The following is a 22569-nucleotide window of genomic DNA, read 5'->3' as shown; positions in this document are numbered from 1 at the left end:
CTGATGGGTGTCTTGCAGAACTCTAAGTGAATACGGTAGCTGTATTAGATTTGATATAAGGGACCAAAGGGATCATATAACAGTGTGCTTAGAGTAGTGCTCAGGCTGACCAGCCTACACTGTAATTACCAAATCCTCACGTCCAGTCCTGACCATGGTGCCATACACCTACACTGGAGGCCAGCATGTTATCAAAGAGGTCTGGCTTTCTTCCCACTAAATTACCCTCAGTAGATTAATTATGCCTACTGGGTGAAAAGATAAGAGGCTAGAAGAGCTATGCTGAGTTTGACGAATACTACATGTGAAACACACAGAGAATCAGGCTCACCAGCGCCCTCCCCAGCCCCAGTCAAAGCCAAGTGCAATATTCACAGAGCTAAAGCCAGAACTGGGAAGGTGGCAACACCTATGGATAAGATTAAAAGGCTGGTGACCCTTGGCGTCCCTTCCTGGGCATGTCACCCAGGAAATCAGAGCTCTCCAACAGTAAGATTCTGTGCCAGCAAGAGAGGGCCAAATAAGGTTTGTGATCAAGAAGACTGTTCATACCATTCCTGGTGAGGCTGCTCAGGGGGGAAGGACCTTGGGCTAGGCATCATTTTGAATAGGAAGTGAATACTCAACTCTGCTCTAGTAACCACAGTTCAGTACTTAAGTATTTTTGTCCTCTTTTGTGGTCTACAAGTCTTCTATGACACTTATTTGTAACATGGGTTGGAGCAGGTAATATTTTTATACTTAATAATTGAAGCAAATGAGGAAAACAGGCTCAAGAACACTAACTGGAAGGGCCTAGATGGAAAGGGATGATACCACCCCCAGATCTTCAATGACTAATCCAGTGCTTTATCCACTCTTCCAAGATGGACGAGTATGAGTGGGAGAAGCTGGAGACAGTGGAAGAAATAATGGCTCAGGTGAGCCATTGGACGCTAAAAGGCTTTAGAATGCAAAGAAAGTACGCAAAACACAGAGGAAAGAATCTCTTGGCAAGTGTGGGAGTTGGTAGGGAGACTGACATGAGTATGGAATTTGTCTTGGGATGTGGGAAATCAAGCTGGAGAAGCAGGAATAAGATCAGATGAATAATTTGAATGTGATGTGGTGTTTAAGAAAGCATTGTTATGCCTTCATGCAAACCAGAGTAACAATGAAAGCAGGGCCTTAGGCAGATTAATCTGGCAGTGGAACAAGAATCTGAGTGGAACAAAGAGTCTCGAAGTCTTGGATCTAGAGATCCAAGATACTGTTGTGGTAATTCAGGTGTGAGGGGATAAGTCTTGGATTAAGACAGCAGCAGTGCAAAGGATGATGAATTCATGAGACAGTAAGAAGACAAGACCCTCTAAGACTTAGTAACAGATGAGCTGTTGGAACAGAAACTGCTTCAAGATCTGAGGAACTAGAACAATGAAGGCCTCACTGGAACATAAGATTATTTTTGAGACATTAGATTTGATGTGACAGTATCAGAGAGATAAACAGTTTGAAACTTGAGACTATATCACAACTGGCTAGAGGTCAGTCTCTTTAATAAATACATTTTGATGCACATGGATTAAAAAAAGAAACAAGTTATATTAACTAAGCATACGCTACAATCATTAAAACCAAAATATAGTTTTTCTTTCATATTAATTTTATTAGTAATCATAAAATAGAAGCAGTTTATGAAAATAGTTTCCTTTTCAAGATATAGGAACTGAAGTCTTTGCAAAATATACACACCCACAATTGTTACAATACATATCCTTGTATATAACTTGGACATTATAAAAGTGTTTAAGAATCACACCCTGTAAAAGTCAGGAGAAGAAACATTTTCTCCAACTTTGGTCATATATTATGACATTCAAGTACTTAAACCACTTTGTTGAAATGTACAGGCCCAGAGGGATGTAACTTCCAAGGTCCCATAGGTTGTTTTATTGTGCAAGGTAGAGAACCAGGAGAGGCATCCCTGAGAGTTAATTAACCTTAGATATCTCAAGCAGTGGTTTACTTTCCATACTTTACCTTGGAACTAAAGGAGGGATAAATAAGACCATGGAAACCCATCTTGGGCAGGTCCCCTCCCTAGCATCCCTAACCGTGGAGTATATCTCCTACAAGAGGATCTCTAACCTTTGAGCCCCAAAAAGCTCCAAGTCTATAATTATCTAACATAGTTGCAAAATGATGGTTCTGCAACTCTAAACTTGAATACTGCAGAGTAGGCTAAAGTTATAATAATAGTGTGACTCTCCTAAATAGATTTCTTTAGGATTTGTCTGGTGGGAAGCACTTGGGAAGATCAGCAAGCCAAAAATTTCCTCTGGGAACTACTGGAAAAGATCGTTTCTCACCATGGCATAAACCTCAGAAGCCAAGTTCTTTCTTTCTTTGGCAGATTTGTGAAGAAACAATGGGAAAGAGCCTATAAGTGTTCAAATCTGTAGGCTTAAGATCACAGATGCTAGGTCTGATACAGTAAGAGCTGAAGCCCTACCAATAAAGGGTATTTAGTATGTACTCTCTATTTCCTGATTAACCTCTCAAGTTCTCCTAAATATTACATTCTCTCTTTAACTACAGAGTACTGGCCTGAAGAAATTCCAGATATAATATGTGTTGTTTGAACTCATGAGGTTAGTATCATGGTTCAGCACTGACACTTAAGGTCATACTGATATACTAGAATTTAACAGTGATTCTTTTTTTTTTTTTCAAGAAATTACAAAAATCAATTAATTGTGGATTCACAGGTCTTTACATTTAATATATAACATGAAGCATTATTATATAAAATTCCATAAGGGAAAAAGACTACAAAAATAAGTTTACTAGGATTACTATATTTTAAAAAGTAACTTAAAAAATATACTCCAAAGTCCCTTAAGTATTTGGTTTAGAAGGTAAGAGAGGTATCTTAATAGGGTGAACCATAAGGAACTATGATTTTTGTAAGTTGAAAAGGTAAAATCTCATCAGTTTCTTATGGTTAAAGTGAATAAAACCCTGAGAAAATTTTATTTGGCATCACACCATAAATTCAAAGAAAATTTATAGAAAATCACATTTCTATTATGGGGAAAACACTTCAGAATGGAAATGTGCATACTGATTATGCCAAGATTTCTTTCTTATGATTTTTAAACACCTAAAATCTTAGAAGGTTAAGAAAAATTTAGGGGTGTTTCAAAAAAAAAAAAAAGAGGACAGTTAGAATTACAGAATGTAGCTACAGTTGCTAATGCCACTAAAACAGAAAACTATTAGCCAGATGTGGTGATGGAAAGATTTTCTTTTTTTTAAGTTTATGCATAAAAGTTTTAGCATTAAAGTGAAAAGGCACAAATACGGGTTAAAAGAATGACAATTGTTTATAAAAGCCTTGAAAATAAGGCTAATTCATTTGTTTTATTAATACCATTAAGTAGGCACCTACTCCAAGTTTCAGCTTTGGCCTCCTAAATGGGATTACATTTCAAATGAATTCTCAGCATAACACTAACTATATAGCAGCATTATTATCAGTAAGTTTTTCAGCCTCTACACTGCTGAAAGAGAATCTAAAATTTCCTCCCATCTATAACCCATCAGTACCAAAAATACACTTCTAAAAATTACATATATTTATACTTAGAGTCAGAAATTGTGCAGTTTTTCTTCAAAGAATGATCTATCCTCTTACCAACACCTACCAATGCCACCCCAACAACAACAAAAATCCAAAACCAAAAAATAATTGACTAAAGAAATCACTGCTACACCCAACTGACTGGCTTATTCTCAACTAAAGACGATACTTTATGAAATGTATTAAATATAATCAATGAAGTAAATGCAGATCTTCCAGGTGTGTGTGTGTCCACTGTGTGTCTGAACTGGGTGACGGTGTACTTTAAAAAAAAATACACATTTTGGCAGTGAGGCTTTATTTGGTACTATGGCACCATTTACGAATGGCTGCTCCAGTGCTACTGGCTATTACGCATAGGGAGCCACCCACTGTCCACCATGACGGCATGTCATTAAAGAAAATAATCTGAAAGATAAAAGCAAAGACCACGTCCATGGTCTTCATTAATGCTACTGGCCCTGCCTTTTCTATCTGAAGGGCTTTTGCCAGAAACATCTGACCTCCCAAACCAAACATTCCAATTAGTATGAGAAATAGCCTGTCCACCCCACAGTGCGGAAGACGCCATTCTCCTAAAATAGAAAGGACAATGACGCACTCGATGAGGCCAATGATGACATAATACCAAATGCTCAACATGTAGTCCACAGATGTCCCTATTTTTCTGAGGATAACCAGAGTAATGGCAGCAAACACAGCGTGCGCGAGGGCCACCAAAGCGCCCTTCACGTGAACTGAATAGTCTTTATCCGTCTCCGCGACTTCGGAACCGAACAAAAATGGTGGCCTCACGATCAGTATCACTCCAGTGATGGTGAAGGCAGTGAAGAGGGCGTCCCAGGGGCTGTATTTTTCCTTGAGAAATATGCAAGCAATTATAGAGGTGAACACCGGGCAGCTAAAGGAGATAACCGTGGCATCTGCGAGAGACGTCAGCTGGTAGGCATAATACAAAAGGATCATGGCGTTAGAACCAAGGACTCCTCTGAGGAGCAGGTAGATTCGTTGACCTTTGGGGCCTATAAACCCAGTTCTGTAAATTCAAAGGAACGAATGCATATTAAATGAACTTGGCATTTGTTTTCAAATTACATTCTTAAACATTATCTTAAAAGTCTTAACTTTCAAAAATAGGAAATGGTAAATTAATTATGTCTACAACTATTAATATACCTTTTACAAAGTGTTTCCTAAGTGTAACTAATGACATTAAAGTGTTCACAGTACAAGCAAAAATAAGACATAAATAGTATAATTATAATTCAGCAAATAGAGATAGTATTTTCCCTATGTATTGTTATATGCTTGTAAAAAAAAAAAAGACAAAAAGGAAAATATACTGAAATGTTCATTGTGGTTATACCTTATACAGGCAGACTCATAGGTAACTTTTCTTCTTTATGTTTATTTTCTCTAAACTTTCTATAATGAAAAAGTGTTATTTTTATAATAAGTACAGTTTCATTATTTAGCTGCCCTATATAAGAAAACTTGGGACTGCAAGTGTGCATTTTCAGTCTTAATGAGTTTTTTCTGTTAAAGTTGAAGCAATGCTAAAGTTTATTTTAGCCACTGAGTATGAGACAACTTTTCACTGTTCTCCTTAGGAAATGAGTTAAAATACACTGGAAAAGAAACTGTAGCATCTGGATAAGTATAGTAACTGCTGTTCAAATGCTTTTTAATTAAATATTTACAAAGCAGGGCACTGTGTAAGTTCCTGCCTAGGTGCGGCTCACCGGTCTATTACAGAGATGGTCTTTTTGGAACAGCATCTAGGCTTAATGTAGGGACCCCTGGGTCTCTGAAGTTAGGAATGAAAGTGTGGTCACCTTTGGTCCATACTTTGAGAAGCTGAGTTTTTTCCATGATAGTGAAACGTAAAATGGGTCAAAACAGATTAGTGCCAACAATGTAAGAAAATTTTTCTAAGTGCTTTACTGCCAGTACTTTTATTCCAAAATGGAATGACTGTGTTCACATCAATGGTCTGTTGGCACTCTTCAACATTTCTTAAGTCTTACCCACCATCATTTCCTAAAATACTGTGACTTGTCCACACCTACACAGGAATTTCTGACAATATTTTTGCTCTTCCTGTATTTTCACCTTTTTCACCAAAAGCTTGGGATAAGGAGTGAAACAATTCTAAGTAAATCTGTGCTGAGTTATAGATACAAGGAGACTTTGGTAGCAAGTGACTGAAGCTTTTCATTTGGAGTCAAAACATCTTTACCCAAAGAGACAAAGAGCCAGACTGCTACTAGGAGTCCAACAGTCCCTCCTTGCAGGTGTCTAAATACACAGGGATGTGTAGAGGTTATACAGTGTGGGGGAGGCATAATTTTGACCTGGGGAGGGTGTGTGGGTGGGGTCCACGTGCAAGGGGAAGAGAGGCTGGCCGGGGAGAAGACAGTAAGGACGGTGAATACAGTTTTCGTATAAGGTAGAGGACAAAGGGTATCATTCCCTCCAGTTTGCAGATGAGGACACTGAACAAGAAAGGAGTTAAAAGGGCCTTTCTCAAAGAGTCAGCTGATGTGGCAAACTTCACTGCTGTCTTATTTTAAGAAATTGCCACAGTCACCTTAACCTTCAGCAACCACCACCCCTCGCAGTCAGCAGTCATCAACATGAAGGAAGACCCTTCACCAGTGAAAAGACTAGGACTGGCTGACGGCTCAGATGATGGTCAGCATTGTTTGGCAATAAAGTAATTATTTAAATTTTTTTTACAAAAGGCCTTTCTTAAGATCTCCTTACATCTTTCCCACAGCACCCTAGTGGGAAGATTGAAATATTATTACTGTACCTTTCTGTCTGCCCTGGTCGGAGAACAGCCCGTTATACTTAAAGAAACCTCTTACACCAGGAGACACTACTATTTCCTCTTGTTTACTTTTCTCTTCCAAATACTTGTTATGCCAAAGGAAAGAGGGAGGGTGGTACAAGATGGGGGGAATTGTACAAGGAAAGCGTTGTTCTCAAAATAGGGGCTGGTGAATAACTGAACTCTTTCCCCTCCTTTGTTGGGCATGTGGTTTGTGCTTATGAGAGCAACTTCTATGGGTGAATCCTTGTGACTTTTCATTAATCTGAGCCAAAGGTATGAGGACTGGTAAATCTATGAGAGGGATAAAGCAGATGCTGGAGAGTAGATGATTTAAGCAGGTCAGAAGACTTACAAACATTTATTAATACCTTCTACTTGGCACGTAAGAAATACTTACTTTCTGTATATTAAGCAAGGGATAATGATTAGCATTTGGAACACACATCGGAATGCACTAATTTCTACAGCGTGGATGTCTTGCACTTTTTTAACAAATAAGGAGCCCACTGAGAAAAGGAACGCAGACAATAATGTGTAAAACAAGCCAAGTCCAGGACAGGGTGTTTTCTTCTCAGCTTCTGAAAAAGATTAAATTCTGGTTAGTCCTTGCTTCCATGTTTTATCACTTTTACTTAGATACTGAGAAAAATGGAATGACATTGATGACTTACAGAATGTAAATATTACCTCCTAATTAATATCCATTCTCTGGACCTGAACCATTTTCCCCACCCAGAATAGAGAACACAGGCGAAGGGCAACAATTTAAGCCTACATTTTAAAACTGCAGTTCACGCTATAAAATGGATTTCTTTGGCTCACTGAAGACTCTTCCCTCTTTCGTAAGTCAAAAAAAAGTACAAGCTTGCCAAGATGGTGAAAGAAATCTTTAAGAAATATTTATCAAGATGACAAGAGAAAAATGCTTCCAAGTGATATTTTATATCACCTCCTTGGTGAACTCAGCTTTAGACAGAACGTGTTCTTTTCTGGAAAACAGGTCCAAACTGTGTGATGTGGCTACTTGTTGATTATCTGGCTTCCCCCACAAGCCTGTGAGCTCCTCTAGGGCTGAGAGCTCAGCTGAGCTCTTCAGGCCTGGCCCATGGAAGACGCTGAATAAAAATTTGCTGAAGGAAATAATGTGAGAAAGCCCGGCGGGTTTTTTTTAATAATATAAGATGCATAGTCTAACACCACAGGCAAAAGCATAATCTGAGAAGCCTCTCTGTTTAGTTATTTTGAACAGCTGGCTCGAGTGGTAAAGAATCTGCCTGCCAGTGCAGGAGACATAAGAGACAAGGGTTCGATCCCTGGGTCAGGAAGATCTCTTGGAGGAGGGCATGGCCACCCACTCCACTACTATTGCCTGGAGAATCCCATGGACAGAGGAGTCTGTTGGGCTACAGTCCATAGGGTCACAAAGAGTCAGTCATGACTGAAGCAACTAAGCACACATGCAAGCAGATATTTAGGTTTTCATGGTTTACAACTTATCTTCCATTTAAAACACAACTTTTTGAGGGCAGGAGCTAGGTTATCTATCCCTCTGACCCCAAAGTGCTTAAAATTTTTTAAAAAAAGAAAAAAAAGAACTGCCATCTAATTCTTGGCTTGATCTTAACCAGGAAATTTCTGTTCTCTCCAGGGCATCAAGTATTCAGTCCATTAATGAAGGTCTATAGGAGCAGCCACTGCCTCTGTCTTACACAGCTGTTTAAGAGAGGAGTAGAGCATGCTTTCAATCTCATCCTGGTCATTCAGGGGAGAGCAAAATGCAAAAGGGTAAGCAGAGAACTCCTTAAAAGATAGGCCACATACTGAAGAATAGTTTTTTTTTTAAAAACTAACACACAAAAAAACCAAGGAGAGAATAGGGTGGAAATACAGTACGGCCCTTGTTAGTTATGAGCATAGCAGAGGTGAAGGATGTGTAGGCACATGCAGTTTGTAGTAAAGCAAGATTATAATTCCAATCTAGGAATTTACAGTGGGTTACTCAGCCATAAACCAGTATTGTACAATGTTTGTTTGTCTTAATGCCCTTTTCTGATAAGCACAAACATCAGCTAATACACTTCAACATCCACATGTTAACTAGATATTTTTGCCCACAGTGATGAACAATTTGCAAAGTGGGACCAAACTATGATGATGCACAATCCTCCTGGGCGTACACTACAGCCTGACCTTTGTAGTAAGGTCAGATGCCATTCTGGCCAGGGGCCTCCACCTTTTCCTGTTCAAGGTGTACAGCTGAAGGGAATGACCTGGAGTTAGCAGTCACCATGTAATAGGTTATCTGTTCTAAGTACCAGAATCCTCCATGCTAGTCTATATCTATGTGCTCAGATACTGAAGGAACCAAACTGTACATACCCACTCAGTCCATGAGAAGGAAGCTTTAGAAGGTTAAGCACCACAAACTACATGTCTTGGTTGTGGTCAGCCTTAGAGGTCAGCTTCTGAAATTTCAGAATTCAGGTCCAAATAAAATAGTTTTTCTTAGAAGAAACCTAATCCTTACATAGAACCTACACCCTCAGACAGAACAGAACAGAATGGGAAGATCAAGGACAAAAAACATCTTGGTCTGTGTTTCAAGGATGTTCTCCAACCTAAACTTTAAAATTTTTCTCAAGGAATATTTTAACTTATGATATTTTAACTCTTTTAAAACTTTAAGTTTCAAAGTCTGGCTGAACTTGATTGTTTGTTCTGAGGCTGAGGACTGGCAAACTTCAGTCTCTCACAGAACAATAATTTCAGTCCTGTCAAAGGAAATGAACAAGAATAGCATAATCCAAAGAGGCATTTGCTTATATATATGCTTCCACAATCATACTCCATGCAAGCATATCTAATAATCTGGTAACTCTAAATAATTCAACTTAAGTGGCAACAGTGTGATTTCCTGAGTCAGAAGAAAACTGAAAAGTTGCTCGGTTTCTCTATCCTCTCCTTTAAACTGGTGATTCACTACCCAGTTGGGAATTAGAATCAACTTAGGAACTTTTAAAACTTCCATCTCAGCCCTACCCTAGACCCACTGAAACAGGATCTTGGTCACTGTAAAGAGCTCTGCTGGTTTCAGGGCGACTGCTACCCTAAGGAACTCACTCCTTCCAGGAGAATGAGAGGCACAGACTTAAGACAACTTCTCCTTGCTTCAGTCTAAGACTCACACTGTCCCTCATGAAAATAAACAGATGTCTTAGGATAGCTATATGCTGTCTGTGAAGGTTATCCAAGAATGTAAGAAAAATGGGTAACAAGTTTCAGCCTGAACTTGAAAATGAACTTTCTTGAGATAAGCAGTTGGGTTAAGAGGCTAAAATGATACTGTCACAAAGTTCAGTGACCACAGTGTTTCTGTGGCACTCCCTTTTTTGGACTATTACCTAGTTACCTTATAATAAGTATTTCTAAGTCTTATTATTAGCAACTTTCTTTGAAATTAAAAGACCCCCTCAAGATTCTTGGGTGCAATTGCTTACATAGGTTTTGCCACGTTCTGCCTGAAATATTCCTCTTTGATTCACAAACAGGGAAATCACTTAAAAGCTTGCAAGGACTAACTCAGCAGTCCATCAGAACATTCAGGCCTAGGATATTAAGACAAGAATCTGACCTCTTCAAAGCTGCACCTCTGGTCCACTCAGCTGAAAGTGAAGTGAAGTGAAGTTGCTCAGTCGTGTCCGACTCTGCAACCCCGTGGACTGTAGCCCACTAGGCTCCTCTGTCCATGGGATTCTCCAGGCAAGAATACTGGAGTGGGTTGCCATTTCCTTCTCCAGGGGATCTTCCCGACCCAGGGATTGAACCCAGGTCTCCCACATTTCAGGCAGACGTTTTAACCTCTGAGCCACCAGGGAAGCCCTCAGCTGAAGGTAACCCCTAAATAAATAATCAGAAGCCTGATCATTTCTCTTAGCATTTAGGATGAAAATGGAGCAAGAACCATCTCCCTGGGGTTTGTCTCTCTATAAAGTTTGTGAACTTTGTGACTCTTACAGATAGGGAACAGTGGGGTTGGCTAAACAGCATAGAAATCCCAAGTCACACTAGGGGAGGTGACCTAGAGGATGAGGTGGTGCAGACTGTAACTCTGTCTTGAAAGGAGATCTGCCTTTTTCTCTTTCTTGGAAGAAGCTGCTTCAAGTGGGTGGTGAAGTTGAAAGAGGAATGTGCCTGGGGCTGGGAGGAAGGGCCCTGGGCTGGGTCTCTAGCAAACTGGGATCCTATGCCTGGTGCTGCCCAGACCTGTGGAGTGTCTTTTCCAAACATGCCAAATCTTCGGAGAAAAAAACAAATCAAACAAAATCTTGCCAAAGCCCTCACTTTCCGGGGCCTCAATTTCATCATTTGTGGAAGACATTGAACAAAATAAAGTGTCGCTGGTCTTGGAGGTGGGTCCGTGAACCTCTTACCCATGTATGTAAGATTGTGCTTCTGTCTCGTTTTGCCTCAGTTGCTAAAAATTCCTTGTAACTCAAAAAAAGGTTAAGAACCAGTGGTCCCACTCAACTTTGCTTTCCCAAGAGTCTTAAGACTGAGACAAACATTTTTCTAGACTTGATGCTTTTCAACTTCCGCTTCGAGGAACACCGTTTACCATTGATATCAGTTTTCTTGGTTAGCTTCCTCCCAACCTCAGCCCGCTTCGTGATGGCCTTTCTCGCTGACCCCCAACCTCCGGCAGGGCGCGCCGAACGACAATCGGACTCCACGATCCTGCCAGCAACACTTTAATTATAGGAACAGTTTCAGAATCCTAAACGGATTCCAAAGCAATCAGAAACTTTCTCCGGTCTTTCCGCCGACTGGGAGGCAGGGGGCTTCTTCTTTCCAGCCCGCGCCCCGCGCCCCACCCCCCTCCGCCCGCAGGTGACAGCGCGAGGGTGTTCCGGAGCTTCCAGCAGGGTGGGAAGGAGAGGCGCGGTCCACCATGCGCAGCCCCCCGCCCGCCGCTGCGGGGGCTCCCACCCACTGGCGCCCTCCTGGTTCCCCCATGGGCGAGACCCGCGCCAGGGTCCGCGCCCCGCACTCACCCTGCTGGGCACGCGAGCCGCACGGCGAGGACGGGCACTGCCAGCACCCTCCGGGGCCGGGCGTCTCCACTACCTCGGCAGCCGCCGGCTCCTGCCTGAAGCCCGGGGACGAGATGTCCATCAGCGGCAGCCCGGACTCCTGCCGCTTGGCGACCCCAGTATCATCCAGGGGCCGCATCCCCTGCCCGCGCTCTCCCCGCGGCCACCGCGGCGTCTGAAGCCTGCCGCCGCGGCTCTGCTGTTCTGCTCTTCCGGCCCGCGGCAGTCTGGATGCTGCGCATGCGCTCCCCCCGCCCGGGAGCCGAGCTCGTCCTCCGCTGCCCTCTCACTTTCAGCTTCTCTAGCGCGAGGCCGGCTGCCTGCAGGTTAGGCTGCGGTAGCCGGGACAGAGCCGGAGGCGTCCACCCCTCTGCTGCGGTCCCGCTAGACTGGCCAGCGACGTGCAGTCATGCTTCCCACGGACACTGGACCCCTTTCTGTCATTGCGAAAGGAGGCTTGGACCCCCGCGGGTCCTGTAACCTTCTCTTGGGGCGGCCGGTGGGGAGGTTAGAATAGGGTGCATTTATTTATCCGTGTGGCGCGGCATTCAGCATCTGTAGCACACCCTGAAGACCTTGCCAAGCACTATGCCTGTCTTTGAAGGATCGTGGGTTTTTCCTCTTTTGTATCTGTCTTTGCCACTTACCCAAGGAAAGTCGATTTTTACTGGTTTGGGGTTTAAAAAAAAAAAATTTAGCACGTATCTATGGGGGAAATGTAAGACTGGGGCGGAACCCATTTATTTGTTGTTGCTTTTTGTAACTGTAGGCATTCACTGTTGATCTTCATTGTCTTTGTCTTTCCGTCCGTGCATTTCTCTTCCTTGTTCATTTTCTCCATCCTCCCTCCTTTCTTTCCTTCTTATTGTCATGTGGTTAGGGGAAAAAATTCCAACAACCTGATGTAACTGCACCTGGTAAAATCAGAGATTTATGTCATTTGGCCCCTGGATTCACTAATAGCCTCTGAATGTTTCCATGATTCTTTTTTTCATCTCTTTGCTTGCTTCAGATGTGAAAAAGAGAGTCTCTGGGCAAGGATGGACCGGTCTAAACTGTTCTAGGTCCAAGGGCAAGCAGGTTACTAAACAAGAGAATGAGGTTTGTCTTAATTAGATATTTGCACAAAGTGGTTCACAGCTGAACAATATTGGACTTGAAATCAGCAGGAGTCCTGATTCTGTCACTGAATGTGTGACCTCGGACAGTCACTACTGTGCTACCTGAAGTCAGCCTCGGTTACTTCATTTAATTAACAGAGATAAAATATTTCCCTTCCGACTTTGCAGAGTTGTTGTGCAACTGAAGTGCAGTGATGTGGGCAAAAGTACCATGTCACCCGAAAAGCATTTTACTGGGAAAGCAAGTTGTATTTTTAAATAGGGCAAACATAATTTATCCTCCAAACTGGGACTTTTTTTTAGAGTAAAAAGGGGAGCTCATTTAAAAATTATGCAGGGCAGTAGGCATAAACTGGTACTGCCCTAGGCAAACTGGGACAAATGACCATGTGAATTCTAAATTAACATATACTTTTGCCTTGTTCTAAAGAATAATTCAAGACTGCTTACAAATATATATGTGCAACTGATTTATTGGTGGTGGTGGAAGGTGTTTTGGTGGGGAAATTATAGGGAAGGGTGATAAGAATGGTAGCTCATGATTAGAAAGGAAGAACCAAGAAGTTTCTCCAAACATGCAGAAATCAAGTGCAGTGTCACAGTTGCATTCTGAGATTTAAATGTGCAGAACATGTGAAGAGCCCTTGAGATGTTGACTTAACGAGAAATATGTATTTGGCCACATTCAGATGACCAAAATGTATTTCTCATATATATATAATCTTCAACCTGAGTTCCTGGCTCATAGTTCTCAAAATCCTTGGAATTTCCTGCGCAGTAAGAGCAATTGGAGCATCTTTTGTTATAGTATTTGTTCTCTTGTCCTCACTTCTTAAAATGGCTTCTGTGCCTTAGAGGTGAAACAGATGCCTTGTTATCAGAACAGGCTTCTTTCCACCACTCCTGGGTTTGTGTTAATTTTTTTTTAAAAAGCGCCTAAGGATGGGGGCTTGTTACCAAGGGAACCAACCCTGAGATTAAAGGATTAACACTTTTGGTCCTACTCTCACCCTTCACTCTCCACTTCCAGGGAGGTGGGTAGGAACTAGCAGCTGGAGATTGAGTTCAGTCATCAATGGTCAGTGATTTTCATCAGTTAAGCCTATAATGAAGCCCTCATAAAAACCCAAGAGGAGGGATTCAGAGAACTTCTGCGTGGGTGAATACGTGGAGATGCTGGGACAGTGATGTGGGCAGAGAGGGCATGGACACTCAGCATCCTTTCCCTGTCCCTTGCCCTGCGCATCTATTCTACCTGGTTGTTCCTGGTTATATCTTTTTATAATAAACTGGTGATCCAGTAAGTAAAAAGTTTCTCTTGGTTTTGTGAACTGCTCTAACAAATTAATCAAACCTGAGAAGGGGGTCGTGGAAATCTCTGATTTATAGCCAGTTGGACAGAGGAACAGGTAACAATATGGACTTACAACTAGCATCTGAAGTCCAAGAAAGGGGGACTTTGGAACCTCTAGTTTATAGCAGGTTGGTCAGAAGCACAGGTGATCCTGTGGGCTTGTGATTGGCATCTGAAGGCATGAGGGCAGTCTTTTAGGACAGAATCTTTTACCTGTGAAATTAACCTGTGCTGTCTTCAGGTTTACAGTGTTGTATTGTTGTTTTGTTGTTTCAGTTGTGTCTGACTCTATGACCCCACTGACTGTAGCCTGTCAGGCTCCTCTGTCCATTGGATTCTCCAGGCAAGAATACTGGAGTGGGTTGCCAATTCCTCTTCTAAGGGATCTTCCCAACCGAGGGATTAAACCCCTGTTTCTTGAGTCTCCTGCATTGGCAGGTGGATTCTTTACCATGGAGTCAACTTAGAATTGAGTTAAATTGTAAGACACCAAGCTGGTATCTAGAGAACTGTGAACCACTGCAGCATTGGGTCCAGGAACCCATTTAGTCATCCTCTGAAAATTGTGAAGATGGTGGTTAAGAAGCAGAAGGAAGAAAGAACTGGATGAGTTGAGCCAGAAGTACCTCAACTACTTCACTTTGATCACCATCCTCAAAAAAAGAGAAGAGGAAGGGCTTCCCTGGAGGTACAGTGGTTAAGAGTTCACCTGCCAATGCAGGGGATTTGATCCCTGGTCCAGGAAGATCTCAGTGCCATGGGGCAACTAAACCCATGTACCACAACTACTGAACCTGTGCTCTAGAGCCCAGGAGCCACAACTACTGAAGCCCGCAAGCCCTACAGTCTGGACTCTGCAACAAGAGAAGCCACTGCAATGAGAAACCAGTGCATTAAAAAAAAAAAAAGAGTGAGGAGAAGAGAGAAAAAAAAAAGAAAATATGTGTCACGCCAATGTTGACTAAGGTAATGAAAGGGTACTGGAATGATTTTGATCTTGGAGTTTATTCATTTAACTTGCTTTCCTTCTGTTGCTGACCTTGATACATGTATGATATCAGTACACTCATTTGTTGAATAAACAAGAGCCATACAAACTTAAAGAGCTACTGGTAAGAAAAGTATAGACCAGACTAGAAGTAAGAAGGCATGGCTCTGTTGCAGTCCCACCCAGCAGAGGCTTGGAGTGGTTAAGTTTTTCTTTGAACATTGTTATTTCTAGAATCTGTGACACTAACATTAAGCTGGTCAAAGATGGATTTCCCCTATAATATGAAGGGTGGGGCAGAAATCCTGACTGTAGGGGAAACTGACTCAGCCCATTTTTGCAGTGGTCTCAGTGCGATTTTTGACCTCAAGGCAGAGGAGGCAAGGAGGAAGGATTGATTTTGAGTTAGCTAAAAGATGGAATGGACAGGATTAGTTGAACAGATGTGAAACAGCATTGCTTCCATTTTCAGAGTCATGCAATGTTCCAACTGCAATTCTTCTGCTTCTGAAGAAATTCAATCCTCTAGTGAAAACAGGAGCTCTTGACACGATGCCAGCTAGTCACAGTGACCGTGGCACACATATAGTTCTGGTGTCAAGAAAAAGAAGGAAGATGAACATAGAAGAGAGGTGAGTTCTAGCTGTCCCATTATTAATAACAAGTTAGAGTCCACAATCCTCATGATTCCAGTGGTGGCAAACAGAGACCTCCAGGAACTGCAGAAGATCAACTCCTGAATTCCATTATGTTTTGCGTGTCAGGGATGTTCGTGAGACATATGTTAGTCAGGAGCTCTTTCCTGGTATGTCTAACTGATGCACACCAGACTGGTATCTTGGTACTGATTTGTATATACTCAGAAGAATTGAAAGCAAGGTATCGAATGGATATTTGTACACCAGTGTTCATAACAGTGATATTCACAATAGCCGAAGAGGGAAACAACCCACAGATCATCAGTGAATGAATGGATAAAGAAAAAGTGGTATATACATTAAATGGAATATTATTCAGGCTTAAAAAAGGAAGGGGATTCTTTACATGCTACATGGATGAACCTTGAAAACATTATGCTAATTGAAATAAGTCAAGCCTAAAAGGAAAACTACTGTATAATTCCACTTATATTCAGGACCTAGAGTAGTCAAATTTATTGAGACATAAAATAGAATGGTGCTTGCCAGGAACTGAGAGGAGGAAGGAATGGGGAGTTATGATTTAATGGGTACAGAGTGTCAGTTTGGGATGATGAAAGAGTCCCACCGATCACGGTGATTGTTGTACAGCAATGTGAATTCACTTAAAGCCACTGAACTGTATACTTAAAATGGTTAAAATGATAAATTTTATATTATGTATATTTACCACTATTTTAGAAAGTTAAAAATATGACAGGAAAAACCCTTCTGAGAGTGTGCAACAGACAGCTAAAAAAAACCAGCAATGTAAATCCAAAGTCAAAGCAAATCTGGGTCTACATACAAACTGAGGCATGCAAAGATATTTTCCCCAACATGACCATCTCCTCTCTTAAGTTCTGGCTCATAGTTATACAGAGATAATAATGCATTAAAAAAAAAAGGAAATAATAGGACTTCCCTGGTGGTCCAGTGTTTATCCACCTGCCAGTGCAGGGAACATTGGTTCCATCCCTGGTCAGGGCAGATCCCCACATGCTGCAGGGCAGCTAAGCCCGTGCACCACAACTACTGAAGTGCCTGTGCTCCGCAACAAGAAGCCAGCACAATGAGAAGTCCATGCTCAGCATAGAGAGTAGCCACAACTAGAGAAAGCCGGCATGTGGCAACGAAGACCCAGCGTAGCTGAAAATAGTAAATAAATAAGTATTTTTAAAGAAAGAAATAACAGGAGGAAGAGCGGCAGCATGGTATTGCATGTTCCAGGCTTCTGAAACTTTTCCATCTAAGTGTCCCTCACTAAGAAGTGTGAGCTTTGAACTCTAATTTCTGGAGACAGAGTTTAAAGCCCTCATCAGAAATGGAAAGTTTAGTTTCTTTGAAGGTCGGTGTCCCAGTTTCAAAATTTGTCAGTTTTCCATTCTATTCCCTAATATATTTATGTTCATCTTAGTATCATTCTGCCATGTAACTCATTCAGCTGATGCTGTTTGAGTGCATATGCCTGACCATTCACAATTCCTAGCAGGGGCAGAGTAAGGAACAAAAGAGATAAGTCTGCATTCCTCATAGGGATGTGGTAGGGGATGATGGAGAAAAAAAAAAAAAGGAATGCTAACATGACCTGGCATCATGCAAAATCGTTCACAACCATGTGAGTTTTGTTTCACTTCCTGCACCTTCCCAGTTTGACACACTTGCCTGGGGGTTAGAACAGTGTTCTGTGTGGTTGTTCGAGTCTGAATGCATCCATTGGGCTCTCTTCATCTCTATTTCCTCAGCTCAGAAGTCACAGGACTGGGTCCCCAAGCAGTCACTGTTGGGCAGAGCAGAGCCCTGCAGGCCTTACCATGGCCGGAACTTTCTCCAGCAACTCCTTGCTTCATTTATTTATTTTTTTAAAGAAAGAGCAACCTCCAGGCATTTTTTGTTGTTTGACTAAGAAAACAAAACCAGGCAGAGAAGTTCCCGAGGAAAGTCATGCTTCATGACTGTTTACTCTGTGGCCCTTCATCTTCTAAGTACTTACTGTATTTCCTTTTAAAGATTTTAGACATTTATTTTGATCACAAATGCAATCCAAATGTGAATAAATAAATGTATTATCTTTTAAGAACATACCCACCCCCCTGCCCCTCCCCGACCCCTACCCACCCACCTCCCGCCATGTTCCTTTAAACAGAAAAAGGTTCTGAATGTTTCTTCATAGCCTATTTGGCCATAGTTGTCCCACCTATAGTTTTAAAAGCAGACTGAACCTGATCTTCTGAAATCTTTCCTAGACCTACAGCTCATTCTGTTGAAGAAATCCTGAGAGAGAAGTCCTACTAGTATTGGCAATAATCTCCAAAAGGTGAGGATGGTAACTGGGCTGATGGCAGCTAGAAGGGGTTTTCAGCAAAAGGAGGACCCTTGGGAAACTGGACAGAGGCAAATGTTGTCAATAAAATACCAGTTCCTTCGATGGGAGCCAGGAGAATGCCACCCACTGAGGCTTATCCAACATGGCTTCTGGTCCCTTCTTGCTCTCAGAATGGCTCCTGTGAAGGCTTCACTCGTGACGGAGTTCCAGGTGTCTTCTTTTCCTCAGACTTGAACCATACTGCAGTCGGTCTCAGAAAACAGACCTCTCCAGACTGCAAAGTTACCTCCCAACTGCGGAACCCTGGTTTTAATAGCTATCGAATTCCCTCGTTGTCTGTGGTTTACTCCTACCAGAGAATTGTGGAAACTTTTGATTACTTGAGAGATCCCACTATTTATGATTCCCATCCTAAAGGCCCCCACTGCAGCCATCCGTCATGCACCAGGGGCAGGGCTGGCATGCCTCCTGCTCCATCTTGACTCCACTGCTTCTCCGTCAAGTCCTTGCGTAAGTACTCTCCTCCGTGCCCACCCGGCAACAGATAGCTCCTATAAAAATGATTTCTGGGGCCCCAGGGAACCTGTTTGCTCCTGTGGGAGCTTGCTTTCTGTTTACAGATGATCTGAGAATGAGGATGTCTGAACTTTAGACGTGGCTTCACATGATAAAAGTACAGCATAGGTGGCAGGGTCTGGGGAAGGGGCGGCAGGCGCCATGTTGGGCCGTGAAGGTGGCAAGAAGAAGCCCCTGAAGCCGCCCAAGAAGCAAGCCAAGGAGACGGATGAGGAAGATAAGGCATTCAAGCAGAAGCAGAAGGAGGAGCAGAAGAAACTCGAGGAGCTAAAAGCAAAGGCCGCGGGGAAAGGCCCCCTGGCCACTGGTGGAATTAAGAAATCTGGCAAAAAGTAAGCTGTTCCTTGTGCCTGAGGCAATGATGACCCTTAGTTTCATTCCTGTTTAAACACCTGGATTCCCTGCCATGATATCTGTTGCCGCCTATAGCTAGAGTGAAGTGTTGTCTTGGAACCTATTGTACATTTAAGAATAAACTTTTGTAAAAAAAAAAAAAAATACAGCATAATCCACCTTACCCCCAAGTTTGTTATAATTTGGGATTTAGATTCCACCCAGCTCTCGTTATAATAATTGCTCTTTATTAAATGCTCAAAATATGCCAAGTGCTATTAAATGCATCATTTCATTTAATCCTCAGGTGAACTTTATCAGACAGTTTAGCATAATAGCTGAAAGCAGGGGTCTGGAGGCAGACTGCCTGGATACTCTCCTGTCTGTCTTACTTAACAGCTGTGTGACTTCAGACAAGTTACTTAGCTTCCCTCTGAGCCTTGGTTTCCACGTCTATAGAAAGGGATAATAATAGTACCCAACTGCTGTCAGAATGACTTGAGTTAATAACATGTAGAATACCAGAGAGCAAGTTCTCTTTTAAAAAGATGTGCGTATTATTACCCTCATTTTCCAGATGAGAAAATTGAGACTCAGAGATATTGAACAACTTGCCAGAGTCACACTGGTGGGGAAGGACAGAGGTATGATTAGAACCCAGTGCCATCAGAAGCTGAAGTCCATGGTCCAGATGACTACTCATCCAGAAGACTTAATTACCAGGATTGCTAGCTTCCAAGAAAACCTCATTAGAGAGATTTCTTCCACTTTATATCCTGGCTTGGACCTTAAGGCTCTTACTATGGCAGCATTCCATGACTACATTCTACACTACGACGATGCTGTGTGTCTTGTCTCTGTAGCTTATAGTGTCTTTGTAGCATCTTAACTTTACCAATAATGAGATTTAATGGGCCAAGAGAAATAGATCAGATGAGCAAGAAAATGGAGGTGTTATAGCCACACGTTCTGGGAAACAAACTCACTCAGAAGGACAATGCAGATAGTGGAGTGCAATTTATTACACCAGCGGGCCAAAGGCAGAGTCTCCTCTTAGCCAAGGACCCTGACCAGCATTTGTGGAAATCTTTTATACCCCATGTGTACATATCCAAACCCACCACCCCAAATTCCTTGAAACTTACATGAACAAAGGAAGGGTAAATACAACTACAATAACCCCATCATTCACGTGTTATGTGTTCAAGCAGTTGATAATCAATAAGCCTGTGGTCACATTCCAACCAGTTAATAATCAATAAGCCTGTGATTACATCCCGATAGATACGGAAAAAATTTATGACCTGTCCGGAGGCAGGGGTGATTACGGTATGTTTCCTCTTAGGCAATGAGTAAACTGGATGTGATCTTCAAGATTCCCCTGCTCAGAGGGGATCTTATCCTTCCACTGTCTTTCCCATAGACACTAAGCACAGAGTTCAGAGTCCACTGGAGAGGTGGCCACGCACGACCAGCATGGACAGGCCTGAGATGGAGTCCAGGCCCTATGAATTCCTTCTTCAGAGGGAAAATAGTAGAGTGCCCAGACAAAGAAGAGGATTCATGAAGGGACTAAAATGAGATCTGTGTTATTTGTAGGGATCTTTACATATTGCCTATGAACACCAGCTACTCCTTTCCTGAGGGTCCTAGCCAAGACCCCAGCTTTGGACGACAGAAGTAAGTTAGGAAGAAATCAGAGATGTGGATACTGGAGTGTGATAATGAGGTTATCATTATAGAAGAGAAAATAGGCTGGCTTTAGTTAATATTATAAAAATTGCTTTTCTTTGCTTCTTAGCATTTTAATTTTTAATAGTACAAGTCCTCAAGGGAGGAAGAATTAGGCAAAGGGTTTAATCATAAAACGTTATTTAATTTACAAACAGATGTATGGACACACACACATACACACGCACGCACACACACAATTCTTGGCAACTACAATGTAACAGAGGCCAGCCCTGGCTTTCTGGAGCAGCAGGAGTTTCCCCTTCAGCAAGGATAGGAAACACTCAAGAAGTTCCATTTTTACACAAATTCTGGTATATTTGTTTAACCTCTCTCCTTGCTCCATATGTACCTTCTAAATTATAAAACTAGGTTTTATGCAGTACTTAATACAGGTTAAAAATTTTAACAGTATAAAAGGATACATTATGAAGAACAAAAACTTTTCTCTCTGCCCTCAATCGCACTTCTCAAAGGCAATCCCTGTAAACAGTCTCTGTTTCTAATTCTTCTAGTGATCACCGTTATACTCTTATACATTCTTAGTTCTCCGTTACTGATTTATTAACTTTAGATGATTTCATTTATTCTACTTTGGAAGATGAAAAATTTCAGTGTATTTTACCACCTCCTACCTTCCCTTGTTCCATCGTATCTTTTCGATCAATTGCTCTCTGACCAAGTTGGCATCTGGCACAGTGGGGATATGTTTGACTTTAGGATAATAAGTGTTGCCCTTTGTCAAGTCTCTGTTCTTGCCAGGCAGGCAATATGCTAACAATTTATAAATGGTAATTTAGTTAATCTTCAGACCCACGCTATTCAAGAGGCAGTACCCACCTTTTACAGACAAGTAAATTTAGGTTTTGGCTAGTTACGTTTCTTGCTCAGAGTTCTATAGTTAAGACTGGTGGAGTTAGACTTAGCCTTGACTCTCCAACAACCAAGTCCACTTAACCATTACTGACCTACAAAAACAAATGCTTTAAGACTAGTCTAGTTCTGCCAAGGTGTATTCACCTTGTTCCTTTGTTCTGCAAGTTATGTATGCATAAGTGTATGTGTGTGCGTGCACATGTTCATGAATATCCACATTTATAACATAGAAATAAAATCTATGACAGATATTTAAAAGGGTGGGGGAGGGAAAGATAGATGATCATAAGTTTCTTCATATAGGGATACATTATTATTTTGTGGATGACAGTAAATTATCTTTTAAAGATAATAAAAGGAGGGAAAGGTCTTTTATATGTACTCAAATATTTACCATTTCTGACACTCTTCTTGCCTTTTGTGAAGATCTAAGTTTCTGTATGGTATCATTTTCCTTTAGCCTGAGGAACTTTTAAAAAACATTTCTTGTGGAGAAGATTCTGAGACTAAGATAATGGAGTAGAAAGATCCAGAACTCACCTCCTCTCGTGGGCACACCAAAATTACAACCACTTATGAGCAACTGTTGATGAGAAAGACTGAAATCTAATAGAAAAAGATTTTCTACAACTAAAGATACAGAGAAAGATATACCCACATGAATGCAGAGTTCCAGAGAATAGCAAGGAGAGATAAGAAATCCTTCTTAAGTGAACAGTGAAAAGAAATAGAGGAAAGCAGTAGAATGGGAAAGACAAGAGATCTCTTCAAGAAAATTAAAGATACCAAGGGAAAATTTTCATGCACAGATGGGCATGAAAAAGAACATAAACCACAAAGACCCAAGAGATGCAGAAGAGATTAAGAAGAGGTGGCAAGAATACACAGAAAAACTCTACAAAAAGGTCTCAAAGACCCGGATAACCCCAATGGTGTGGTCACTCACCTAGAGCCAGACATCCTGGATTGTGAAGTCAAGTGGGACTTAGGTAGCATTACCACAAACAAAGTCAGTGGAGGAGATGGAATTCCAGCTGAG

At 41.7% G+C, this 22569-nt stretch overlaps 2 protein-coding genes and 1 pseudogene across 2 annotated transcripts; 1 reads left to right on the top strand and 2 right to left on the bottom strand.

Annotated features, from left to right (window-relative positions):
* Window positions 1-3361: 3361 nt before the first annotated feature.
* On the bottom strand, window positions 3362-11730 carry SLC35G1 (solute carrier family 35 member G1). The gene is made up of 3 exons (XM_065920014.1): window positions 11510-11730; window positions 6856-7036; window positions 3362-4658 (listed from the first exon to the last, which is right to left on the bottom strand). Exons 1-3 carry the CDS (start codon window positions 11685-11687, stop codon window positions 3920-3922), a joined length of 1098 nt encoding a protein of 365 aa, XP_065776086.1. The 5' UTR covers window positions 11688-11730; the 3' UTR covers window positions 3362-3919.
* Window positions 11731-17979: 6249 nt separating this feature from the next.
* LOC136158234 (mitochondrial import inner membrane translocase subunit Tim17-A pseudogene) lies at window positions 17980-18491 on the bottom strand (annotated as a pseudogene).
* A 240-nt stretch (window positions 18492-18731) lies between these two features.
* LOC136158233 (translation machinery-associated protein 7-like) lies at window positions 18732-18988 on the top strand. Its single transcript, XM_065920013.1, has one exon. The coding sequence runs from the start codon at window positions 18732-18734 to the stop codon at window positions 18924-18926; it is 195 nt and encodes a 64-aa protein (XP_065776085.1). The 3' UTR covers window positions 18927-18988.
* Window positions 18989-22569: the final 3581 nt, after the last annotated feature.

Source organism: Muntiacus reevesi, chromosome 2 (genome assembly GCF_963930625.1).
Source record: "Muntiacus reevesi chromosome 2, mMunRee1.1, whole genome shotgun sequence".
NCBI classification, from domain to species: domain Eukaryota; kingdom Metazoa; phylum Chordata; class Mammalia; order Artiodactyla; family Cervidae; genus Muntiacus; species Muntiacus reevesi.
Note: the sequence above shows the minus strand (reverse complement) of the source record. Positions and strands in the feature narration are given on the sequence as shown.

Excerpts from the sequence above, each read along its gene's own strand:
- LOC136158233 (XM_065920013.1), top strand. The coding sequence starts at position 18,732 with ATGTTGGGCCGTGAAGGTGGCAAGAAGAAGCCCCTGAAGCCGCCCAAG.
- SLC35G1 (XM_065920014.1), bottom strand. The coding sequence starts at position 11,687 with ATGCGGCCCCTGGATGATACTGGGGTCGCCAAGCGGCAGGAGTCCGGG. Across the intron at positions 7,037-11,509 it reads CGGCTCGCGTGCCCAGCAGG|AAGCTGAGAAGAAAACACCC; the intron begins GTGAGTGCGGGG and ends AATCTTTTTCAG. Across the intron at positions 4,659-6,855 it reads CCTTGCTTAATATACAGAAA|AACTGGGTTTATAGGCCCCA; the intron begins GTAAGTATTTCT and ends TTGAATTTACAG.